The sequence below is a fragment of the Columba livia genome, chromosome 4 (assembly GCF_036013475.1).
Source record: "Columba livia isolate bColLiv1 breed racing homer chromosome 4, bColLiv1.pat.W.v2, whole genome shotgun sequence".
NCBI classification, from domain to species: domain Eukaryota; kingdom Metazoa; phylum Chordata; class Aves; order Columbiformes; family Columbidae; genus Columba; species Columba livia.
Window position 1 is genome coordinate 35,267,681 of NC_088605.1, and position 27,677 is coordinate 35,295,357.

The following is a 27,677-nucleotide window of genomic DNA, read 5'->3' on the forward strand; positions in this document are numbered from 1 at the left end:
AAAAGATCATCTAGTCCAATCCCCCTGCTGGAGTAGGAACACTGAGATGAGGCTACATAGGAATGTGTCCAGGTGGGTTTTGAATGTCTCCAGAGTAGGAGACTCCACAACCCTCCTGGGCAGCCTGTTCCCGTGCTCTGTCACCCTCACTGAGAAGAAATTTCTTCTCAATTTTAAGTGGAACCTCTTGTGTTCCAGTTTGAACCCATTACCCCTTGTCCTACCACTGGTTGTCACCAAGAAGAGCCTGCCTCCATCCTCGCGACACTAACCCTTTATTTATTTGTAAACATTAATAAGGTCACCCCTCAGTCTCCTCTTCTCCAAGCTAAAGAGACACAGCTCCCCCAGCCTTTCCTCATAAGGGAGATGTTCCACTCCCTTAATCATCTTTGTTGCCCTGTGCTGGGCTCTCTCCAGCTTTTCCCTGTCCTTATGGAACTGAGGGGCCCAGAACTGGACACAATATTCCAGGTGTGGTCTCACCAGGGCGGAGTAGAGGGGAAGGAGAACCTCTGGACCTACTAACCACCCCCCTTCTAATACACCCCAGGATGCCATTTGCCTTCTTGGCCACAAGGGCACAGTGCTGGCTCATGGTCATCCTGCTGTCCACCAGGACCTCCAGGTCCCTTTCCCCTATGCTGCTCTCTCATAGGTCATTCCCCAACTTATACTGGAACCTGGGGTTCTTCCTACCCAGATGCAAGACTCTACATTTGCCTTTGTTATATTCATTAAATTTTTCCCCACCCAACTCTCCAGCCTGTCCAGGTCTCACTGGGTGGCGGTACAGCCTTCTGGCGTGTCAGCCACTCCTCCCAGTCTCATGTCATCAACAAACTTGCTGATAGTACACTCTATTCCTTCGTCCAAATCATTGATGAATATATTGAATAATACAGTCCCCAGTACTGACCCCTGAGGCACTCCACTAGACACAGGCCTCCAACTAGACTCCGCCCCATTGACCACGACTCTCTGGCTTCTTCCCTTCAGCCAGTTCACAGTCCACCTCACTACCCGACTGTCCAGACCGCACTCCCTCAGTTTATCTGTAAGGATGCTGTGGGAGATTGTGTCAAATGCTTTACTGAAGTCAAGGTAGACCACACCCAGTGCTCTGGCATCATCTATCCACCTTGTTATGTCCTCATAAAAGGCGATGAGGTTGGTCAAGCACGACTTCCCCTTGGTGAAGTCATGTTGACTGCCCCTAATGACCCTCTTATCCTTGATATGCCTTGGGATGGCACCAAGGATAAGTTGTTCCATCAGCTTCCCAGGGATGGAGGTGCAGCTGACCTGTCCATAGTTACCTGGGTCCTCCTTCTTGCCCTTTTTGAAGACCGGAGCAACATTTGTTTTCCTCCAGTTCTCAGGCACCTCTCCCGTTTCCCAAGACTTGGCAAACATGATGGACAGTGCTCCAGCAATGATCTCAGCCAGCTCCCTCAGCACCCGCAGGTGCATCCCATCCGGACCCATGGATTTATGGATGTCCAGATTGCCTAACTGCTCCCTAACCCAGTCCTCATCAACCGAAGCAAACCAAGAATTCTTCTAAAAATAAATGTTTTCAAATGCATAAAAATGACACCTGCAATTTACTGTAGGATTTCCATGTAATTGCTTTTGTTTCGCTTTGCTTGTACATATAACGGATAATGACCCTTTAACCCCTGAATTAGGAAGTGTATCTTCCAAGTGAGTGCTGATGAACTGTGACTGCATCTCAGATGCAGACCTTAAGTAGAACCGACATCTACCTTTCCCAGATTTCCCTGAAAAGTTATTACTTCTCAACAAAACAGATGCATTATCTTGACATGTATTTTAACTCACAAAGTTGCAAATGTTCCGTAGACTGTGAAAGCTGAAAATTTACAAGGCTATAATCAAAGGACATAGATTTGAAAACAAAAGTAATCCACTAGAAAGCAAGAGAAATGCTGGCCTTAAATATTGTAATTTGGTGTTTTGTTTTTTCTTTTTTTTGGAAGTGCAGCATAATAATCACAGTCTGTAATATACAGTTTGTAATTGTCTTCTGAAAAAATAGGAAGATTTCTTAAGAAAAATGGTTATGCATTAGAACTGACACTCATTTCTGAAGCAAACACTTTGTGTTTTGAGGCATTTTGGTGGTTTTGGAAATTTAACAGCTGCTGCTCAGCAGATTACTAAATGAAAAGGAGTGCCCTGTTCTTCCAGGGGTCAGACTGCATGATCATAATGGCTGCTTCTTCACTCTTGAGTTCAGGTAGTGCTTATCTTTGATTTAAATGGGAGCTTTAGCCTGTAAAGAAATTGCAGAACTAAGCCTTAACTGACAGATTATCATAACCAAAGTGCATCGCTCTCACTACCTTTTAAAAATTTATTATTATTATTATTTTCAAAAGGAATTACCTTATAAGAGCCAGGTGCAGAGCAAAGGCCCACTCAGGCAGACAGTTCAGGAGCTGAACTAAAATCTCAAGCATCTCTAGCATCCAGATTTCATTTCTAGGAGCTATTCTGCTAAACTCAACTGGACTTTGCACTTTATTTCTCCCAATATTAATTAAGTGTGGGTACATAAAATATTGGAAGGGGAACAGAGAGCTATTTCTAGAAGAGTGAAAATCCTCATTCCACTCGGAAAATAATTTTAAGTAATAGGTCTCTGTATTTTTAGAAAATTATGCCTAATTCTTTCTTTTCTTTTTTAAGGGTGCGGGTTTTTGGGCAGAAGTAAGCTGATGAAATCAACACCAGATTGCAAAATGTTTCGATTAACTCATATCTCCACTTGAGACGTAAAAGTTCTCACATGAAAATGTCACCTCTCCATTTAGAGCATCTGCTGGGATTCAGGTTCCTCTGCCTTGTGATGACAGTCTCACCCAGCACAGCCAGGACAAGGTGACACTGGCTCAGCTGTACAAGTCACATGCTCACGGTTTTGGCAGAGCCACTACCACTTGCAACCAACTCGCAAGCCCCCATAGCAAGCACACAACAGCTGCAGCATCACGGTCAGGAGGTCTCCAAAGGCACACAGTGCTCGGCCTGTGCAGGCAGGGGAGCTCCTGGGGTGCCCATGTGGACCCAGCATGGCTTGGCCACAGACATGGCCCCTTCCTACCATAGCCACCAAGCTGGCACCTGCTCAAATCTGGCCATATTACAGAGAAGCATGGTCTCTACAGATGGGCATGTGTACACAACTGCATACCGATGCGATGCAAGAGGCACCTGGTTTGCAGTTAATGATGTCTGCCTCAGTCACAGTCCCGCACTGCTGCGCTTGTCTGCCTATGCTTCCTGCTTCACTGACCACTACACCGGGTAGAGAGGGCAGGAGAGGTCTCCTGAGGGGAGGGGATGTGCAGCCAGTTGTTCTCTTTGCTCCCTATTCACCAATTCACATGCAAACCAAACGACTAAGTCAGCATCACCCAGTGCTGCAGGCAGAACCCAACCCTTCTCAAAAACCTGCCAAGTTTTTCATGTTAAAAAGACTCCAAACTACAAACCACAGACAGAAGCAAAAAAACAGGAAAGAAAACCCACCAATGTTTTTCCTTGCACTTCCAGAAATGGAACCGAGCATCAAAAACGAAGCTGCTGGCATATACTATAATTGGTGTAGACAGGATAGCCACTCTCAGTCTGTGTGTGCCCTATATTCACTCAGTGATGAGAGTGAAGAGTTTACAAAGTTTCCATTCTCAGCCCTGACCTTTGTAAAAGACTAATTTTTCTGGATGCTGAGATGCTGATATTCTTTCAGATGGCAATTTCTAAAGAGTAATCACCTAAAAACGTAACCTTTGAGGAAATGCTTCTTTATTCTTCCTATCCTTGACTTCTTATTATTAGAGGTGAAATGGATTGAGCCGTGTCACATCTGGTTTATCATTCTTCCAGCATGACTCTCTGGTAGCCTATGTACTTGTATTTTCTGTGTTGCTTTGGGCTAAATTAGGGGGCGCGGAAAAAGTCTTTTTGGAATAGGACAGGAAATGTATCTTGAAGACCACAAAAGGACTCAGGAATCTTTTTGGAAGGGAGTGGGAGAGAAGCTTATTAAAGTGAAAATAAATATTCTGAGAATGACTCACAAATCATTCAGTTTTCAGAATCAGGTTATTTTCCACCCTTGTTCCTCCCACCCCGGTAAGAAGTTGTCTAAAGAGGAATAAAAATAAATACTAATTAACTAAATTTGTTTCTCTTAATTCTACTAGGCCCTACATAAGAAACGCACTCAAAGCAACGGTAGGGATGCCAGGTTAGCCTAACAGTGCGGCCGCTGCCTCGCACTCAGTTATAAAGGGAATCTAACCAGAGCAGCTCTTAATAACATCAGATTGCCCGTGCTTGCAGACCACAGAATATGACTTCTTTTCTTAGAACACTGCAATTTAAGAGATTTTGATAGAAGCTAACAAAGATAAACTGCTGAAAAAGTGTTCCATAAAACTCACCTATAAAAATATCTTATTTCTTCACATTCAAATTAGTTATACTCATTAGCCGTATGTTTTGGACCATCACCTATTTCAAAAGATCAGGGCTGTGGCACAACAAAGGAGGATGAAGAGAACGAGGAAAGATGCGCTGACTGTTGCCATCTTCACCAGGCTCCTGATGGGACTGCCACCTGCCCCAGCATGAGCTCCCTGTGCCTCCCAGCTCAGCTCTGCGAGGACCAGCACGCTGCCGGGCAGCTGCCACAACCAGCAGCGCTACCACCAGAGCCTTCCATATCAAATAAAACATTGTGCCACTACACCCTGCATTTTCTCAATAAAGTAAGCCAATAAAATTTCCCATAAAAATGAAGAACCATGTTATGCTTACAAAAGTGTAAGTGTAGCAACAAGACAGGAGAAAGCAGTCCTGCGAATGAAACATCGAACTTGCCTAACCAGTGAAGAAGTCTTGAACTTCATAGGCTTCATACGCCTGAAGGTAACACAACTGAATAGGTATTTTTTATACTCTTTGTCACTTCACTTTCAAAAGCCCTTCCCTTCCTGCTGCACTTTTGAATCTTTGTTCCTTTTTGCAGCTTTTTTTTCTGCTATATTACATGTAACTCCTTAACAAAGGAATTTTGGGGAGGGGAGGAATTAGAGAATTACCAGAAAATTATCAACTGTTGTCTCACGCAGTAGCACTCTCACAAGCAACAGGATGTATACTGGACATTGATGTCTCATTACATCTAGTATGTAATTTATTTCTCTGCTGGAACAGAACTTATCAGCTTTGCCCATGTGGAGAAAATGTTTCTACCTTAGAAACAAATAGACCATCACAGGCAGGAAGCTGGAAAGCTTAAATGAAAACCCACCGCATGATCACCAAAGTCAGCTCGCTACCAAAGCTGCTAAGGCACCTGTGCTGAAATGAGCCAGAGGTGGCATTTTAAGGCCAGATTTTTGAGAAAGCCTGGTCTCGTTGAGGAATGATTTAGAAAACTGTGAACAATAAAAACTGTTCAGTACAGAAAACTCAGAGAAAGCTGGACTCTTTATTTAGGAGTATCTGGAAAAACAGCATTAAACGACAAAAAAAAACCCCATAAAGTCCCTTATTCTTTCCTGAATATACAACCAACGTTTTAGCTGGTGAGAAAATTTATACAGTATTTGTAAAGCACTAGAAAGTTGCATGTTTTGAGTCACTCTATTCTAACATAAGAAATTATTGTGATCTAAACTAGAATATATTTTGACTAGTTATATAAAGCCCCTATTTGATAGCTTTTAATTTTGTAACATTTTATCTGTGTCTATACTTGGCAGGACTGCATTGTGCTTCAGGTATATGTACAATTTAAAACCATAAATTTCAAATACAGTTAGTTCGCCATTTAAGTTCATAAGAACAGAGACTTAACATTTCTTAAAAAAAATATACAAACCCTTCTCACTAGCTTAGCTAGGTCAGAATATGCTGAATGGAGGTAAAAAAATCCCTTTGGCCTCAGACTAAACCTGGAAAACTTCATGAAAAACACTTTTAGACTTACAAGCTAATGAACAAAGGGGGGTTCTAATAAAGTTTCATGAAATGTTAGCTGTAAAATTCAGCAGTAATAACATAAACTTTATTTCTTTGCCAATTTGACTGCTTCAGAATACTGAAAACCAAAGTAAAGTAAACCACACCGGTTACTTCTAAGAGGTTTTATCTCAATGAAAACAAAAAAGGCCCAAAAGATTTGGCCAAAATACATATAAGGAAAATTCCAAAACAGAGAAAATACTTGTTTACGCCTGACCGGAGCCAGGGGTAACAAACACTCTTTACCAAGCTGCTTCCATAATACTTGGGCTTTTGTCCAAGGACAAGGGAAATGCCAACTGGGCCATCCAAATCTGCTGACAGACAGAGGTTATCCATCTCTTTGAAAAGAGATGAAAGGAAATTCTCGTCTGAGTGCTTTGCAAACTCTGAAACAACTGCTCTTCATCTAAACAGTAGTATCGTCAGCAGAAGCTATATAAATCTCCGAGTTCCTGAAAAATTATTAATGTTGAAGTTTACACTTCCAAGATGCACCTCTCAGTACCTGTAAAACTTGCCCGATAAAAGCCAATTACTACACAGAAAGCATTTAAAGACATCGGTCTGCAAGCCCTACCCTGTAAAACTGAAATTCCCCATATACTTTATTGCACATGCTTTCCAAGATTATCCACTCCCTCACATCAACCTTCATAAATCTCTACTGCCAAAACATCTACCACAGCACTTACTGATAAGAAAAGACATGAACAAATTTCTTATTCAACTGCCTTTCCCTCTGACTCTGAAAAAGGCACTTTCTAACAGGTTCTTGGCCAAGATTACATTTGTATTCACACAATGCTCCTTTTATAAAAAGAAGCAACGCAACCAATTATGAGAGCAGCCCCTGAAAAAGCCAAGTAATGGCTTGACTTTGTCTACATTCATATCAGCACAAAGTAACTGATTTTATACGATTCTTGATAATGCGGCACTATGTAAGGAAATGATTAAGAAGGAATGATTACTAGCTAAACATATTAATTCTGAAAGGATCAGACAATATAAAATACAATTTATAAGTGCAGAGAAAAAGAGAAATACAGAATTGAAACTGGGTTTACCCATATTTCATTCCTTTTGTACTTTTGCATGTTTATGCCTAACACACATGCAGCTTTTTTGATGCAGTTATTGTTACTACATGGTACGTGATTTAGCCTCCTACACTCAAAACGCCATGGTATCTACACAAAGAGATAAAGACAAAGGAAGAGTCTTGGCTCCTTTGCTCAGTTATCTGAAATGCTTTCTTTTCTTTGTTTGCATTTGTTATTTATCTTTGAGGTATCCTAGTAGTCTAAATAATCATTCATTACATGTTTTCTGAAGCAGTTACCATTCATTATGTGTTTTCTGAAGCAGTTACAGGCTGCAAAGTCAATGCTTGGTCAGAATTTTTACATTCACAAGTAGAAAACAAATCACAGGATACTTCAAAGTCAGATCCTGTCAAATAGAGGGGGATGTTAATCATTGCAGTTTAATACAAACCCCTCCGTCACACTGTTATAAAGATTATGTGTGCTGAGGTGAGCATGCAGCAATATTAAGAACCATACACAAATTTCTTTTGAATAAAAGTGATTCATCGGCCCATAACACTCATCAACCCATGCAAACTCTCAGGAACCCAGCTTTCACGGCAAGTGTCTTTTTGGATCTGTTTATTTCAGAAGATGTGGTATGAATGATGGTATAATAAGTTTTACTGTGTTTTAGGCATAAATGACTCATACATCATTCCACTTGAAAGAAAAAATCCAACATGCAAGTACAATATGTTACCACAGCTGCTCCATGGGAACAACAACATACCCATTTGGAAGCAAAATACATTTATGAAAATGCCTGATTAGCAGAAAAAGCAGAAAACAATTCATTATAAACAATAATATACAACACAACTGCTTTATTTGACATTTTTATGGTTACAGTCTGTTTTCATGGAATCTATTGGATTAAAATGCATCCAGCTCTTCCCCTCCCACCCCCAGCTCAGATTAGTCTTCATTGATGTTAGCCATAAAAAAACCCTCCAGTTTTCTATAAACCAGGCTTTGAAGGAGGCGCTCCCATGCCAGTTCAATGTAAAGTTGCTGGACAGAGTGCACCAAATTATTTTCTTGCTTCAGGCATCTCCTACCAGGATCCCAGTTTGGGGGCAGAAACCCACGTTCCCTTTCCTTTTTGCTTCGCAAAATACTCTATTTTTATCTTGCATCTCTCCTATCCCCTGTAAAGGTTATGAATTGAACACTACAAAGCTGGCAGGCAGTCTACCTCTGAGAACTGTACAACGTATATAAAGTCAAGGCAGTGCCATCTATATCACAGCATCTATGACCTCCTAGAGACAAGACTTCCTGATGTCTCAATCATCCCTTTTACAGTCAAGGAAACCTCTACCCCTCTACCTTCTTCCATCTTACCTCTCCTTGCCCTTTTATTTCCCTTAATGGACACCCCCTTTATTTTCCCTCACACCGAAATTAAGAAGCTTCAGATGCTTCTTCTATTGCAAATGAATTCATTTATTGTAGAAAAGAAAGAGAATTTCCACCAAAAATTACCAAGACAAGAACACGTGGGAGTTTTGAATGTAGCACTAGTTGAATAATCATGTCATTTAATGTAAAACACTGGCATACTAAAATATACTTTTAAATATTTACAGCATTTTGTGACATACACATGGAATAACATAAATACACAGGTAATATGAGCAATGTTACTGTTTCTGTTGATGAAGACAATGTCAGACATTTTTTTAAAAAATGGGCTAAGTGGATATGGTTGGGCACTTGTTTAAGGAGTATCACCCAACCATTCACCAAAGGAACCGCAGACTCTTCAACACAAGACTCAGAATTACCTTTATTCCCACCTGCCACTGGAGAAGCATCTCAGATGGTTATTCAGCTTTTGGTCAACATAAGAGAGACAAAAGGGCAGAGACAGTAGCCAGCCAGAGAAAAGACACTTGAGTATTTTGCTTGATTCAGGCCAGAGGGTTAAGTCTGGGTGTCCCACCTCCCAGGTAGGTGCCCCAGCTAATGAGTCCTCAGCTAATAGCAGAGCAACTTGTTCTCCCTCTTTTTTCTTTTTTTTTTTTTTTTTTCATTAAAATCTCTGAAGAACTGTGTTTAGTTCGTCATCAAGATGAATGCCAAGCCTGCTAAATTTTTCATGACACTGAATTCTTGTACTTCTGCCAGCCCTAGTTATGTGTGAACATTTTAAGCTCCCTCAGGCATTTATTTTACTACAGAGCCCTGAAATACTTAAGTCTATTAAGACCTAAAATAAACATGCAAAAGGGAGGTATCTGCTAGTTGTTCTCCCAGTCTGTGTTTTAAGGAGGCAGTGCCTACACCAGTGAAATCTGGAAATTATTCTCAGTGTCACCAGTGAAACGATAGTAGATTCGGCAGCAAACCCATCAAGCTGTGTCAGCTACCGCAGTGGGGTTCAGCTCCACGCCATGGCAGAAGCAGCAATGTCTGCGGGCTGGGAAGAACTGGCCAAATGGGGCTGAGGCTGGGAAAATCAGCTGGACTGCAAGTGCACAGCTGGAGCGGAAGGTGTAACACTTTCCAGAAAAGCTGGATACACTGAACTTGCACACAATGACTATTCTGCATGCGCATTACCCCTGGGTTTGTGCCCAACTGAGTCCCTGCCTGCTCCCTTGCTGCCAGGAAAGGAGGCGGCTGGGAGCAAACTGTGACTGAAGAATAATTCACACAGCTTGGCCTTGGGTACCCACCTTGCCAAAGCCATTTCTGGAGCAGCAAGCGTGCTGGCTGCAAGCTAGGCTGGCCTGCTGGGTGTCAAACAAGTGAGAGCTCAAGGAAACAAGGCCAAACACCAAAAGATTTCAGCCCAGTCATGAAAGGCAGCAGACAACTAGCTGAATTAACCACTGGTCTGCAAATCCAGCATGCGGGCTATGGGCTGTGCATCCCTGAACTACAGAATGGAGCGGAGAGAACACTCATAACAAATTCTCTACACAAAGTATCCGGATTTAAAGTCACCCACTGAAATGATTTTATGGGTACTTGCAGTTTATCTATGCATTTTGTTAGCTGTTCTCTCCAAAGGAGGGCTGGAAAGAGACCAAGCTGCTTTGTTTATTTTGAGGTCTCCTATTCCCTACAGCAATGCCAACAACACTTCCATCCACAATGCTCCATTATCATCGCTATAATCATTGCTATCACAGAATTGAAATATACCCTGTTATATACTTTTAAAGGAAGCACCAATGGTCAGTTTGTGTCCAGAGAATACCATGCCTAATACCAAATCTGAAGTTCAACATAGTTGTCTAAGAGACACTCCAAGCATGTGTGAAAAAGTACGTGTATGGGTGTTCACAGACTTATATTGGAGATGCTATGTACTAAGAAGGCAATGTGGACATTAACTCAGCTGTCATGACCTGCTGGTACACACAAGACCGCAGCTCAGCCCTCTCCCTTGCATATCTTCAGAAAGTTCCCAATGACCAAATACCTTCTACATAATGCCTCTTATTACCCTCACCTAAATCCCCAAACATTCAAAATCCTCTTGTTAAACAGTTTCTCTCCTACAGTTTTCAGATTACCATTATATAGATATTAGCAATCCAGTCTTCAGGACACCAGTGCCCAAGGTTCCTGTAATGAACTGGATTTAACACAGGTGTAGTGTCCCCATATAACCTTAGCAGGTAATCCTCTTTGAAAGCACAATTTAAGACAAAAGGTCTCAAAGTTTTTTGCCATTCAGACCTGTGAGGGATTATTTTTCCATAATAACAAATCTGACAGCTGGATCTTGCCAACATCCAAGCAAACTGGAGCCCTGATACCCAAACTGGAGTGCTGATATCCACCTTGTTACTTGCCCTGTTTCTGATGCTCCCAAGATACTTTGCCAAAGAGATATTTTGAAGGTAATACCCAGCAGATTTATCTCTAAACTATGAATACAGTGGGGAGGGATGTGGAGAACCCTGCAACTATGTAAACTGCATGTATTTATCATTTAAAAAGTGGGGTCGAATAGAACTTGACAATTCTTTTACGTTGTATTTCCTTGTGTTGGTGAAGAATTATGAGGGTCTTATGAGAAGAATTATGAGGTCTGTTCATAGTAATTTAAACAAAATGAAAGAACAGAATGAAATCACTATCAAAACCTCCATATAAGCAGTGCTCAGTACTGTAAGTAAATTTCCATTTAATCTTTGCCTGCCAAACAGTTTAAGTTAAATGCACATCATGTTAGCTCCATGTATCATTTGTAATTCATTTTACCTCATTACCTGGTCATTTTTGCCCTCTTTTTCTCTCTCTCTCCATCTTTCCTACCTTCACCTTGACAAACTGAAAACTTAGCGGTACAGAAATTGTTTCTTCCTATAATTGGCAAAGTCCTTAAGCATAACTGGAAAAATGTAGTAATCCCAGTTACAACAGTATTTTTTTTCCCATGCCTCCGACATGAGCACAATCAGACTGAGTGGCATGTCTGAGATGAATCATCATACCTCATGCCCCTGAACGCCATGGCAGAAGAAGAAAAGAATCAGTCATTTCTCCCACTGAGGGCTGACAGGATATGAAATACAAAGCAAATTTGGAGAATCAGAGCTGCCAGTTTTTATATCATGCAGGACCCTATACAGGACCACAAAGCCCACTTCCTTAAGATAAAACCAAAAGAATTGACAATCTTTTGCTCTGCACCCACCTTGAGTGGGCAGGAGCTTTCTTCAGCCGAGCTTTGCAGTAAAATTGTGGCTACGCTTCTGCAGACACCTGAGGAGCCTTACTGCTTTTTGCTTTCAAGCAGTAAAATGACCTGCTATCAAACATTTTACCCACAACGTTCTTCTGCTGTCTTGGGTGGGAACCCCACTTCAGGGAGTTAAAAGAGCTCAAAAACCTGATGGAGTCAAAATTAAAGCTCAGTGTGCCTAAAAAACAGTTCTGAAACCCTAAAATACTAATATGTAATACAAAGATTGACATAGCTTTGTCCAAAAAAAGGCAGACCTCGAACTTCTGCTTCAGTCATTCTTTTAAAATAACTCGTAACTTCACTCAGCTTTGAACAAGAGCTGTGTAGTGAGGAATGCCAAAGGAATATTCCCCAAAACTGAAACATCACAAAAGCTTCACTCGGAAACCAGGCACTGGTGCGTGTTTATTATCTATGAGCTAAAATTTCACTAATTTAAGATTGATAATTACTGATGGAGGCCATATGTGTTTTTATTAAAAGTAAACTGTCAAATGAAAAATACTGTTTCCATCTGACTTTTTCTAGAGTACTCTGGTTTCAAATAACATCTCAGATTTCTATAACTGCAATAACCACTCTATATATTTTCAGAATTTTTAAAGTCTCACTCTCTGTAAATGAAATCTTGCCCTTTCTTCAGTCGTTTGCATTACTTTCTCAAACAACAGCGAGGAAAATGAAACTATACAAAAATCAAACAAAACAGAATTGCCTATTACTAAAACTTGCAAATAATAGTAGAACCAAGAGACATTTTTTTAACCCAGATTTAATAACTGATCTAATTTATGACCACTGTTACACTGGTGGGTACAAGGAACTCTGCAGTGCTGGGTGTTACAGGAGTGTATAACAAAAAAAGCCCGGTCTTTTTTCTGTATGAAGCAACAAACAGCTGGCACCAGATAGCATTTGCCTGAGAGTGAAAATGCTAAGGTGGAATAGCTGAATTCCTAATGATGATGTGTCATCCCTCCCTCCAGTGTCTTGCTACTCGAGGTCTCCAATGTGGCTAATGTGCTGCCAACTTCTAACACAGGTTCCAGAAAAGCTCCAGGGAATGACAATCTGCAAGCCTTATGTCTACATGCTAGTTAAGTTAATAGAAGCTATAATAACAAATAGACTAAGGGGGCACATGTCTAGGAAGAGTCAAATTTCAGTTTTTTGTAAAGTGAAGTTTTGTCTTTCAAAATTAACCCAATACTTTGAATACCTAAAAAAAAAAAACACCAAAACCAACATGTGAAAGCAGCAATCCAGTCAACGCAGCCTATGTGGATTTTCAAAAGGCTTTAAACAAGTACTTCACCAAAGGCTTTTAAAGAAACTAATCACCCATGGCAAAATAGAGGTCTCTGCATGGCAACATAACCGATTAAAAGACATAACCAGAAATTAATGGTAAATGGTCAAGCCTTTCCTAGCAGAGGAAGCCTGCCAGTGGAGTACCACAGGGACCCGCACTGAGACCCGCACCTCCTGCCATACCTGTAAGTGATCTGGAAAGGTAACTGAGCACCAATGCAATCAAGTTTGCAGATGATACAAACTTATTCAGGGCAGTAAGGATGAGGGCAAACAGTGAAGAATCACAGGACCTTATGAAACTGAGTGACTAGACAATGAAATGGTAAATTGAGTGACTAGACAATGAAATGGTAAATTAAATTCAGTGTGGATAAGTGTAGAGTGATGCACATGGGAAAACATAACCTTAACTTCACATGTACAGTGATGGGCTCTGAGCTGAACATTACCGCTCAGGAGCACGACCTTGGGGTTACAATAAAATGTGCCATCAAAATGTCAGCTCAGTGCTCAGCTGCCAAAAGAAAGCAGCCCAAATATTAGGTATTGCTAAGAACTGAACATGAAGCAAAACACAGAACGCAATTATGCCACCCAGTCCATACATTGGCTCTGCTTCCAGTAGCAAGGAGTTTAGGTGATGTGCTTCATTGCTGAGTATTTTGTGCTTACTTTTACAAAGGTAGGAGCAAGACAGAAAGAAGCTTAATGCAGAAGAGTGACCTACAATTAGAGAGACAAAGACAGCAGTTTTAACACTGTGTGTGTCTCAGTTTCATTAGAGTTCTCTGTGGCTGTATCAAAAATTCAAGGAGCCAGCACCTTCCAGATACTTGCTGATAAACCATTCAAGAAAGAGGTTAACAAATTACACACATACAATCAATGAGCTCTATTAAAAAGCATTACTGTGTATCAAAAGCTATTGCCGAATGCACAAGCTTTTACTAGTATTCAAATTACCTGGGAAAAGACAAGCTTGAAGATTTGGCTTCACTCTAGCAGTATACAGCCAGCTAGAAATCACTTTGCCATACCATTTTGAAGTGACTAAAGATTTTAAGCCTTAAGGGTAATCACAAGTGCCTGCAAAAGGCTAAGCAGAAACAAATTAATCTGAAAATCTTTCAAGTCTTGCCCGCCTTTCCTCATTTTCTTTCCTACCAGCTAGCCTGTTCGAGGTGCAGCTGGAATCAGACTTTTTGGTGCTTGAACAACACATTAAATGTTTTTACCGACTGAGGTTCTGTAACACAGAATGACTAAATTAAGTCCAGGCCCTCAGATTTCTAGCTAATCTCTACACATCTATACTAAACCATCCACTTCTTGCTTTTAAGAGAAAGGATTTGCCTGTCTGCTAATGGACTGATATGACTCATATCTTTGTCTAATTGCATGAGCCATGAGACTGTTCTGGTTTTCATTTGGATTGTTAAATATCAGACACAGAATTTGTCAATACTGGCTAGGTATAGTGTACTCTCTACTTACTTATATGTATAAAATACTGTTTATTCACTTCAACTTTGCACATGCGTGGGTGTAAGAGAAATACACTACCACTACAAACTATAAACAATCTATACAGTAGCTTTGCCTATCATATATTAGACTACAGAAAGGTAGAAAATATGTTGGAAGAAAAAACAGAATTGTGATAAATAATTATTCTTTAATTTTAAACTCATAACTGTATCAAATATGAATGTTAAGTATTTTTCAACAGGAAATAAAACTATGCAGGGTATTTCATTGGTTTAAACTGTTAGCTAAGAGTTGCTACAAGAGAGTGAGGATGGACTAGTAACACATGCTCTAAAAGAAACAAAGTCATGCATTATTTTTGCCTTTGTTCCAGCCTTACATTCCGTTAAAAATCACTTAGGAATTATGTCAATTCAAATGTTATAGTATTGCATTATGCAATAAGGATTTTATTTTTCTATTCCTTTCCTATAGCTGTAATTCTCTACCACTGAACTGTAATTGAAGTTTCTTTCTTTTTCGAAGGCACGCTTTTTAATTCCTCCTGTCCAAGCATGTTTTTACGACACGTCATGAAGGACACTCAGCAGGAAGCGCTACAGGGAAATAAGTAGTCCCGACTACCAAAAAAGCTTCTACAGGAAAGAAACAGCATGATTTAATTAAAGTAGAATGAAGAAAGCCACGTTAGTATTAGCTGGTAGAAGTGCACTAAAATTTTCAGTCACTGCAAGTGGAAGTCAGTCAAGCTCTTCAGAGAAATGCGTTCAGAGTTCTTAAAACAATGCACAGAATTGGTGAGGCTGTGACAGGCAGCAGACTGAACCCAAGGCAGCCACATCAACTCATTGACTAAAGCTCTGTATCCTTTGATCAGACAAGACAACTTAGATTACAGTATGACTACAGTTACTCGTATTAACCAGAGAAAACCACACAAAAATCAGGCAATCACCTCTCCCCTCTCTTTACTCTGCTGTGCACTACAAATTAAGCCATGATTTGTCTCCTGAAGTGAGAAAAGAAACATTAATTAATCACAGAAACCCTTGGACTGTTAGAATAATTGTTCCCTTGACCCTGTGTTATTTTCAAAGGGCAGGGCTAAATCGCTGCAGCTACAGCAGCTGCCTCCGAGCCCTGGCAGTAGCACTGGGCACCTACAAATCACGGGCGCAGAGCAGGTGGAAGTGCAAAACAGCAGCCAGCCCCTTTTCCAAGTCCTGACGCACCCTGAAACTTTAATTCTGTCACGCAGTCAGAAAACGCTGAATAAAAGAAGTTTTTCAGAAAGCCATTCTAACTAGAGCTCCTCATTACAGATCTAATTACAAGCTATCTTTATAATGTACACCTGACAACACTGTGTAAAGCACTATGCTTTAAAGGTCAGCAGAACTACAAGAACAATTTTGCTATTTATAGTAAAGAACGATCTTTTCTTATTGGGCTGTTTAAGCAGCCAACCCTTGAGTTTAATGTAATTAGGGAGGGGATATTCAATTTACAGTATCCACAAGTAATGATAATTACACTGGTTGAAAAAAGCTGTTGGTAAGCATAAGAAACCTTTGTAATTACATCCCGTTCCCAAAATGACTTGAGCACCGTGAACTCGAAGCATTTCAGCAAATGAAGGCCAAGGCACATAAAAGGAGAGCTACGGTGCTTTTAAAGCTGCACTGTTTAACATAATGAGCCGCCCGACCAGAGGGAGATCGCAAAACGTGCTCCATAACTCACCCTGACAGCCCATGCCATCTCCTTCCTGCTCACAAACATCCATTAAGGAAAACATAAGCCGGCTCCCTCATTGCCTCCTTCCCATCCTTCGTCAACATCGCTCAGCTCCCCTCACCGAGCAGACCCGAGAGTCACTGTACGTAACACCACCGGGCTTCAGGAGCCCGTCTCAGGCTCCAGCTGCAGATCCTGTCATGTTTGGGAGAGTGCTGGTGCTGTGAGCAGGGAAACGCCGTCGTATCCCCCCCTGCTGCCAGCCCCGCGCGTGTGGCAGATGAGCTAGGTCAGCAATCCACCAGGACCAAGGTGAAAAATAAACAAATAACCACGTTCACAGCAGCTGCGGCGATCGCTCTCTGGAAAATTATTCAGGCATTATGAGGGAGACGGTATTAAACGCTGCCACTTGCAGCTTCACGGCTCTCTGCGTATTCGTATCAGCCTGGGATGAGCACTTAAGAAGTATCACAGGAGAGCTTGCCCAGCTGAGCATCTTCCATTAAGTTTTTGTCTTAAAAGGAGATAGCAGGAACCTCTCTGCCTGATAGGCAAAAGGCTTGTCATAATACATTAATAACACAGCCTTGCTCAGGTTTCCTTCAATGAAATCAGGCAGGCAGCCTATGAAGGAAATGCTGAGTGAACAACAGCTTCTCCACAGACAACACAACAAACTTGCCTCTACTTGGCACTGTTTGGTGTCTGAGACAAGGATGACCAACGCTGTTCGACAAGACCTGCCAGAGCCCCTTAAGGGTTCTAGCAAAGAAACCCACAAAACAAACAGTAAATCCTCAGCAGGATGCTTGGATGTGAAATCTTCATATTTTAGCTGCAGAGATAAATGTACCGGTCTGCTTTTGCTATGCCCAGAGCAAAGCTGGCAATTTACTCTGATAAACCATTTGCGTCCACAGGGAAAAAATCTAGAAGAGGTGAGGTAAAAAAGCAACTACAATATCAGATTATTGCAAAAATTAACAGGACTATCACAGCTCTTCCATCAGATCTTAAATTCATCTGAAGCCTCATTTCCTTCCATAGGAGGAAAAATAGAAAACATAATTGAAGTTATCTGTTAGGTAAGGAAACAAGCTCAGGCTAACTGTCAAGATAAAGTCATTAATATGGCATCAAAATAGGGTGGGCAGAACATGACTTCATTTTTGTCTAGTGCACATCCATTCATGCAGAGTTAAAACGCACCTGTTACGTTTGAGTCTAATGTACTTCCTCCTGTGAGATCTGTTCATTATGAAGAAATGAAGAAGAAACGTAGTCTCATTGGCATTTGATCCACTAGCATTTCACATACACAACATTGCTTCAAATGACAAAATAATCTAGTATTACAGTAATCACCTGCCATTTCAACGTACAGCATTTGTTATGATCCAAAGTTTAAATAGTCTTCAGCATGAAAACTAGTACTACAGATTTTATATTTACTATATAAACAGTGTTTTTGGGTAATTCAATTTTTAAAAGATTTTTTATCATAATGTAACAGAAGCAGTCAAAACGTATAAGCTAATTTTGTACAATTAGAAAAAGCAATGAATGTACTGAAGATGGCTAATTATTGATTTTAGAACATCTGTGTCACAAAATCATCTTTTGCAATAAAGTAGGTTTAGGTAATTTGTGAACATCATAATATTATTGCTTCCCTAAGCTCCTTTGTGTTTCACTTAGGCATGATAATTTATTTTGAATGTAATATCTGTCTTTAAAATATGGTCTATAAACCTTATTAGAAACAGCACTATTAGCATGTCGAGAGATTGCTGTATGCCAGCAGAATGCAACTGATTGAACAGAAATCAATAAAGGTATTTAATGACTTCATGAGAAAAATAAGTGACCCTCACATCCTTTATGGATTAATGTCACTTACGTGCAACACATTGCATAATGCTGACACAGAGCCACTCAAAGCAGTGTCACTTTTCATATGAGTGCCTTAAAACCTTATCAAAGGGAAATTGTGTTTTAATGCTATTTCAGATGTCATTTTTGAGAGGATTTTTACAATCCCATTTCATAAAGCAGAAAGCATGATCTGAATTGTTACAAGTAGCTTTTGTCATTGGCACATGTACTAGGTCACCCTCTGAAGCTAGCTGGTGAAATCAAATCCTGAACACAGGAGGAGGATAACACTTTGAAACACTACTCAAGCAACTTCTTTACTGTAGTCTTTCATCTCCAAATACACCTTTAGCTATATACCCGAATCTTTAATTAATTACCAACAGCACAACTTGCTATGGGAAGGCAAAGTACTCCTCACAGTCAGTCCTACAGCATGAGATAGATGGGATGTGCAGCACCTGAGAATTAAAAGGGAGGAGGGAAATACTTAAACGACACAAGTACTAAGCCATTATATGAATGCTTGCCTCTCAGCTGCTGAGACTAAGACCAGATCTCTTAAGAATAAGACTATATGTCTCTTCATCTTCAACACACTATTTTTGTATCCCATTTTACATCTACTCACCAAACCATTCCATGCTCTCATTCCTTTATTTTCACTTTGACTAAATTTGGAAATATGCAGTATCTACTAAGTATCTCTTTTGTGACATGAAGACTCCTTTTTGGGAAAGAAACAAGTCAAAATCAGGACGTCAACACGCGTTTAAGTGGGTTTTGCCATCAGCAGCCTGCATTTATGATTCCTTTGGAATAAACCCAAATATAATTCAGGGAGCTGATGTTTGAGTTTCTTATTCTATTTACCATATTATCTACCATAATTTTATGTTCAACACGGAGAAAACCAGAAGAACGAAACAACAACAAAATCTTTTCCCTAAAGATAATTTGGTCCCAGTTTTCATACGCAGTTTTCACCTGAAGAAATAGGAAAAAAATGCATTCAGATAAAACAAGAAAGCAAATGCAAAAGCTTTTTCTGACTGACTTGAGCATTTCCTTATTCTTCCCCAAAGGATATGAAAACTCCTCCAGTAAATGTAGCATCATAATTGGCTATAATTGACTCCATCCTTCAATTTTTAAGGCAATCTATAAAATATGGATTGTTTTGTCAACTGGGAGACAATTTTGTGACACCACACTGTTTATCTCGTTACAGTGATCTCGGCTACACTCAAGATCATTTGTTATACCTCAGACTACCTTATTTCTGCTGTAATCCTGGACCTCTCTACATTTAATGCACTGCACACTAGTTAGCTCTAATACCAAACATCTTGAGCGCTACCAAAAGGAAACTGCTTGCTGAACATCACTGAACAGGGGATAACAGCAGCAATGATACGGTAGCAGGTGAAGCACAGCCATCGTATTCGGGCAAGCAAGCTCTGTTCCAATACATCAGCATACTTCATGCTGTATTGTCATTAGTTCATCTCACAACTCACAGCACGTGAATCAGAAGGGATTGGGGACAAAAAGAAAAAAAAATAGTTTAACCGCTTTGTGGCTGGTTTTCTATTACAGTTGCTGTGCTTCTGCATTTGCAACGTTTTAATGCAAACTGATAACACTCTGGCCTTATAGAATGTTACCACATCATGGTAGTTTTGCAACAGGCTCTTAGGTCACAACAATATGATGATTTCTGAACGGGAATGAATGCATCTGGCCATTTCTATTAGCTGAATAAATACAAACACCTCACAAACACAGCAACTTCAAACAGAGTCAGAATGTCAGAATCGACCTTTTTTTCCTATGTCTTCCAATAATTATTTTTATTTATACATCTCTCCTTACATGCTGCAATGCTTCAATTGAAAACTAAGCTAAGTAGAAGGAAGATAAAAACTAAAATCTAAAAAATTCAAGTACTGATAGCCACAAAACTGCAGCAAATGATTGATAGAAACGTTGATGTAATCCTGTCCATAGCAACAGTTTAATTATAAGCATCTTGGCAGTGAGCCTGCTCTATGTGTTGATTTTCCCCAGCAGAGAATGCCATACAATCCATCTTTGTGTTATGCTCTACATGACTGCACGGAGAGGCCAATCCAAGGGGAATAAGGAACAGAGAAGTTGTAGTAAATTACTGGGGTGATACAGGAATAAGTATGTTGGCCATGAATAATTTCACTCCTGATGATAAGCAAGCCTGAGAAAAAAAGAGGGGTAGAAAAAAAATACCAGGAGGGTGCTACCCACAACAAAATAGTACTGTAGCCCTTAATTACAGTGATTACAGCATACAACATACAGCACAACATACAGCATACAATACTCTGATGAATGGCATTAATTCCTGATACCCATCTTAAAGTGCTCCCTCTCAAATCCCTGCTCCGTGGATCATGGTTGTGTTGCCACCAAGCACTGGCAGGATCAGAGAAGGACCAGGCAGCCCTGGGCAAACAGGTCTCCCACGAGGGACATGGGTCTCATGGGCCATGGCTACATTAGACATTGCAAAGCAAAGCATGTCAATGGGAGCAGATCTGCTGTGCGGAGCAGCTGCTGCTGAGAGCCCAACAGCCCCGTGATTCGTATTTTCAGGGTTTCATTTTGGGCTGGTTCCAGCGTGGTGCTGTGGGCAGGAGCACGTGTGCAGCTGAGGATGGGAAGATCACTTCTGGAGCGCGTTTTCCAGCTTCGTGCCACCCAGACAGGCAACAGCACGAGTGCTCTGATAGCACTTCATGAGAGAATCAAAGCATGGCAAGCCAGGAGGTTTGCTGAAAGGCCATGCTCCCAGTTCATGCTAATACACAAATATAGTATGCACATCACAGGGGTGGTATAACACCATTGGTGAGGTGCAGAGTTCACTCCACTAAGCCAGAGGGCGAGGAAGCAACAGTAACTTCATCATGAGGGTGTAAGGGGCAGGGGAAAAGGCAGCAGTGCAGGTCCAGAAAGGTTTTTAATACATAGTGAAATCTGATGGTGACTGTTTCTGAAGATACTTGCAGGTGATTTCCAGACAGGAAAAAAATAATTAAAAAAAAGTAATAATAATTTAAAAATATATATAAAAAATAGAATCATATTTTATAATTAAATTTATTTCCAATTTCTCTGTCGGAAAGTGTTTGTTAAAAAACCCAAACAAATTAAGATGCAATGAATGAATTCGATTCAACAAAATGAACACAACAGCATATTTCACAGTCTATATGCAACTACATCTACGGTGTTTATTTACAAATTCCCTTGAATTCCAGACCTATTTTTTGAAGCAACACTTATGAAAATCTCCCTGAAATACTGAAGCAGCAGTTTCAGATTAAACTATCTGTTCTTTACTTTAAGGCAACGTTCTGGTAATTTTGAAGCGTGTGAACAAAGGTTTTGTGAAATTCTGTTAGGCTATTACGTGTGGTAAGAAAACCATCAATCATCTGCCTAACCCAGTGTCCACATTCACAACTTAACTCAATAAAGACTGTTTTTAGTCTCTATTAAGGTATTAATATTTTATGTATGTAGCCACATAAATCAATGAGAATACTCATACATGTATATACATGGATCATACCATGTATATGCTTTTTTGAAGGATGCACTGAAAACCATTAAGAAATGTGAAATAATAGCACTCTAAAAATGAGCTTCCTAAAGTTTATGAAGATTACCAAGAGACATATTAAAATCAAACACGTGATTTTGAAATTAAGAGTTAAACTCAGGCCACACAACTGTTGTTCCACTCTATATTTTTTAATTGCAGATGTGTGACTGCTCCCATCTCCAGGATTCTGTGGCTGCATTGCAACAAGTGAACAACTTTTTATTAATAGTGAATATATGAGCACCCTTTAATTATTATGCGTTACATATGAGAAATTGTTTTTAAACACAAAGTGTCAGAATCTAGGAAACTCTGCTTTATACTAGTAGCTCTTCCTCAAAACTTACTTAAAACAATTAAACACAGTGGAGAAAGGGACTATTTTTTTCTCCCCCCCCCCCACTTTTTTTTTTTGGGGGGGGGAGTGGTAAAAGATAATTTTCAGTTTATTGTATTAAAAAAAAAATCTATTAAATCATAGAACTAATATTAAATTAGGTATTTAAGCTCTAAAAAGCATACGATGCTCATCTGTTGTTCCAGATACGGTCATTTTCAGCCCTGCACTCAGGTCTCCTATTTCAGCTCACAGTACTCAATAGGTACTCCGGTTGTCTAAACAACAAGGTACTAAGAAATGTCCATACTTTTAATAAAGTCCTTTTGTATATCATCTCATTTTTTCAGCACCATTTGTAGTTTGCCAACAACAACAAAAAATAGTTTGATTATCTTTTTACTGTAGAGATTCTCTCATAATAAACACGTTTTCTAAAATACCTATGCGACTGTACTGATCGAATGATTACCTGAATAAAACACCCAGCTGATTACATTGAATATTCAGTTAACTTATTTACCCTTCAACAGCTAGATAACACAACAAAAAGAGAAAGCCACAGGAACTCCTGATAAAGATACTCTGTCAAGACATTAATCAAAGTTAGAGTAACATGAGCCATGACATCACTCTTCAGTAAGTTCACCTTGCTATTTCCACTAAAAGGTAATTTAAAAAATCTTCAGAAAAAAAGTAAAATGAAATATCAGTGTCATGGCCAGGTTTCTGGGAGTGAGGAAAAGAGGGAGTTTGCTCTCAGGCACACGGAAATCCACAGCGCATACAGTGCTTTTGATGAAGGTCTCTTAGTTGCACTTTTTATTTGAGAAAGAGAACTTTAAAATACAAGAGTGACTGTGCTTTGTAAAAAATGTTGTAATTGGAAATGCTTAATGGCAGCTATGACACAGAGGACACAGAAGTTTTGCAACTAACAAAATAATTCTTAAGTCCCAATGTAATTGCAAATTAAACAAATATGTATTTTTAATGAACCAAGAACTGAATTAATGATTACAGAATACCTGAAAGACCTTAATGACTACTAAATCTGACATTAAAGTTTGTGGCCATTTAATCTTTTATTACTTTTGGCACATTACGTCAGATCAAAGCACACAAATGAGTCTGAAAGTATTTCTGCCCTAAGATCTGTATCACAAATCTTTTCCTCTAATTGGAAGTCTAAATAAAACAAAAACAACAACAAAAACACACACAGAAAAACTACACACAAGATGACTACATATCACTTGTCAAAGAGAAGAGGATGATTTGCCATTTAAGACTTCTTGGCTATCAGAAAAGGTAGCAAAAATCCTCTAATTCAGAAGAGTTATTTGAGCCAGTCTTGCACGGGGCAGAGTTGGGCAGCTGAGATACAAGCCCCGTGGAGGGCACTCAGCAATATTCAGCCTGCAGACACACTCCTTGCAACCTTTGCTAAAGTGGGACACAACTGCCCAGTTATCAAACACGTATCTATGTAGAAACAGTGGCTCAAAGCACAAGGGCAGCTCAGTGAGAACCAAGGTGCTACTCCACCTAAAGAACTGCAGTGAAATTTGGTGACACAAAACAACAAACATCCCCTCCCACTACACCCCCGGCCCCCAAGCCCAAACGTACACCAAACCAAACCAGAAAAATTCACACCACCAACACACCCACAAAAATAAAAAGTCCTCTGTGCTAGTAACTCCCAGCACTAGGGTTTTATTTGTTGCCGTATTTAGAATCCAACAGCCTTTTTCTCCGGTCTCAGAGCCCAATGGGAGCACGCAGAAGATGTTTGAGTTTTACCTGAAGCAGCAGAGAAGACTTAAAGCTTGGGAGGGTTTCCTGAGCTACTGTCACCCACTGTATACTCACAATTACTCTGCCTGGGTTGGTTTTGATTAAAAGGTTGAGAGGAATCATAGTAAGTAAGCAGGAGACAATTGCAGTAGCTGATGGATGACGGATGAACACTGATTGAAAACTAACCTGCAAGACACCTCTCAAACTACATTAATTAAGTCTGACAGTGAATATGGAGATTCTCATTAGGAACGCACAATGAACACACCCAGCTATGAGCTTTGCTTATTTCACCCTACCACCACAGGTGACGCTTTCCTCGGCAACTTTTGGTTCATAAGATTAATGCTTTAGAAAATAAGTACTTTGTAAGCAGCTGAAGGGACAGTTGATAATTTCACAATTAAACACTGCTACATGACAAAGCTGCTGTCTAATTGTAAAACTTGAAATACTAACATAGCATGTGCATTTATCATATAAAACATGTTAAGTGCATTTTGGCACCAAGCGCAGCTGAGATCCTCAATTAAAAAAACACTTATTTGGACCACAACTGTAAAGAAAGTTTTTCACAGTTATTTAAATGTACCTGAATTAAATATTAAAATACAGGGGAATGTTCTCAATAGGCTGTAGTTGTCAGAACTATCTCTGATCATTTCTCCAGTACAGAGGACTGCAGCACAAACAGAAGAAAAGCTATTTGAGGGAGCCAGTTTATTTCTACGATTTGACCCAACACCAAATGTGCAAAACAGTAGCTTGTATCTTGCGATCAGTTTAACTTCCTCAGTGCAGTGCTCAGTGCAGGCTACTAAGCCTTTCTTATGATTGCATTATTTTTTATTCGGGCAGCAGCTTGGATACGTGTACACCAACTTCTTTGTGGATGAATTAAATGTGTATTTGGATCTACTCAGAGTAGCAGTATGTGGAGAAGCAGCATCAAAACATACATGTTCTAAGATTTATAAATCAAATTAGCTACATTAAAGCAACAATCCTACAACAAAGCAGACAAATTAATAAGGCTAATTTAAAAAATAAAACCAGAATAAATTTATTATTTCATTTACTGCAATTTTTAGATTAAACAAGCAAGCAATTTCTTATACGAACTGATAGAGACTTGGATCTTGTTTAGGCACCAACGCCTAAATGAAAGGGTATCATAAAGCTCTGTGTGAACTGAAATTATGCTCCAGCTAACCAGTGAACAAATGATGAGCTCATCTTCATTCTGAAATGAGTACTTAGATTGAGGGTCTCATGCCAATTATGGAAGCCTGCTAAAAATATATCTGATTAGATAGTAGGCTTTTCTTCCTCCCCCGTCACAATCAGATATGGATAAAATAAGCCATTCCTGCTCTTTTCAAGACATTCCATCTTACTACATTAAAATTCAAACACAAATTTGAAACACAAAGCTCCTGTTTGAAAATGTACTGGGATGTATTGGGCAGAAAAGACATTTTATAGGCTACAAGCTATTATATTGGAACTGTGTTTAAAAAAAAAAATCCGAATCTGTCTCTGCACATTCCTATGTTACCTGATCATACTATCAAATGGGGAAAATGCTAACGGAGATAGAGATATCCATTAAAAATACTAAAAGAAAACAAGCTTAAACAGTATAGTACCTAAGTAGTATGCTTGCTGCTATTTCTGAATTTTAGTTACGCTTCTGGAAGTTGGTATATTCAACAAGATTAGCCACTGATTTTCTTTGGTTCCATTAAAACAAAAGGAGTATTGGTTTTTTTTTAAACCACACACTTACTTGCCAGGTACTTATCTACTTCAGCAAGCAAAGGACACAGAAGCTTTTTTAGCAAGCCTGGTTTACCATATGACCAGACAAGAAGGAAAAGCTTGAAAAAAGCTGAATACTTTCTTTTTCTTCAGCAGGCTATGAAGCCTGCCTGCTTCTGCTCATGCATCTCCCTTAGGCCAGCCAGCCAGAACACAACAGTTTACATTTGAGGCCAGGTTAGTTTGGACTGACCATCTTAGGCAGAGTGTAGTACCAAAATACTTTGTGTTTTAGACATTTACAACCCATTCAACAGAAGCCAGCATAAGTTCTTCAAAGGTTTAACAAACTGTTCTTTTAAAAAGTCAAACAAACAAAAAAACAAACAAATCTTTCCAAACTATAAAAGTCAGGCATAAAACTAGGAAAAAGACTGGAAAGTAAAAGCCTCAAAAGCCGTACTGCCTCAGTCACAAGCAAAACAATTCTTCCTCTGTTCTGCAGACAGACTTGAGATCGCATTTTATATATAAACATGCTCCATATTGCAGTCAGCCATTCAGCTTTTAAGAAAATTTATTAACTCAACACTCAGGATAAAAGTATTAGAAAATCAAAGTAAAACTATAGTGCTCTCAGAAACCACAAGTTCGATTTCTGTTTTCATACATAAGACTACCTGCTTCACCTTAGATTAAATGCTCAAAGATCTCATTTGTGCTCACAAAGATGATTTTCTTCTAAGCAGGTAACTGTAGCTTTGTTCTCAAGACCAGACAACAGTTTTTTCTAACTCCTGAGGGATGTGGGTGTGAAGCACAAAGAAAATGAAAAAAATACAGTGAACAAACAAATACTTTAAACAGCATAATTTTAACTTAGTTTATTTCTATGTTGATTTTCATTAATATAACTAATATTCTGAGTCTTCTAACTGTGGCTCAATCCCACATTTTCTTTCATGTGGGCAGACCCATGTGCCTGTGGGAAAGTCTATTTAGTTCAAGGATGCAGCTATTTACAGATGTGCTAACTAGATTTTTTTTTCCTTTTAATTCCTTAAAAAAAAAAATAAAAATTCCAACACATACAAAGAAAAATCTTCCTGTCCCTCCCTCCCCAGGCCCAGCACCCTTGCCTGTTTTAAAGCTGGACACTACGAGCTTTCCACAGACTTCCTTCAACCCACTTGCCAAAGATCTGGATTCAAGAGGAGTAGCAAGCCATTTGCAGCACTAGGGAAAATTCTCAATCATTGCTCTTGTGAAGAGCTATAGTGAATTTTAAGGATGTTTCTATTTTGAAAGTAGTGGTAATTGTTCCAGATACAAATCAGTACTCTTGGTCTGTAACCCTTCATTCTGGTAGGAGTGTCTTTGCTGTAAAGATCGCTGCTTTCTCTACTTTGTCTGGGTACAGCATAGTGTCTGATACTTTTTTTTTTTTTAATTCAGAAAACTTACATGTATGAGACAGAACCATTTCATTGTCATTAAAATCCCAGAAGCAATAAGCCATACAGACAGGGGCTCCATTCAATCAGCAAAGCACACACACGCACACAGATTCAGACAGACCTGCTTCCCCTTTTCTTTCTAATGCAACATAGTCAACAAATTTGAAGATTTGTATGGCAAAGTTATCAAAACTGAAAATGAAGGTTCAGGTCAGCTAAGTCACCCAGGCCCAATCACTTCTGCCAACAGCCTTGAGTGGAAAAGGCAGAAACATGTCTTGTTAAACTGAAGAACAACCACCCCTTTAACACAGTTGGAAAAAAAGCCATGTATTACAACAAAGCATGCAGCCTATAATTTTAGAAAAATAACATACTTTATGTTTTTCTA

General features: G+C 39.6%; 1 protein-coding gene across 48 annotated transcripts in view; it reads right to left on the minus strand.

Annotated features, from left to right (window-relative positions):
• Nucleotides 1-27,677, minus strand: part of TENM3 (teneurin transmembrane protein 3) — a 1,347,463-nt gene that overhangs the window by 173,193 nt on the left and 1,146,593 nt on the right. For 2 of the 48 annotated variants that reach the window (XM_065061298.1, XM_065061283.1), the window contains exon 1: nucleotides 16,411-16,649. The exons of the other annotated variants lie outside the window; for them this stretch is intronic. In XM_065061298.1, coding sequence (XP_064917370.1) covers nucleotides 16,411-16,465 — 55 coding nt within the window. In that variant the 5' untranslated portion in view covers nucleotides 16,466-16,649. Of the gene's footprint in view, nucleotides 1-16,410; nucleotides 16,650-27,677 lie in introns of those variants that run through there. 48 annotated transcript variants of the gene reach the window in all.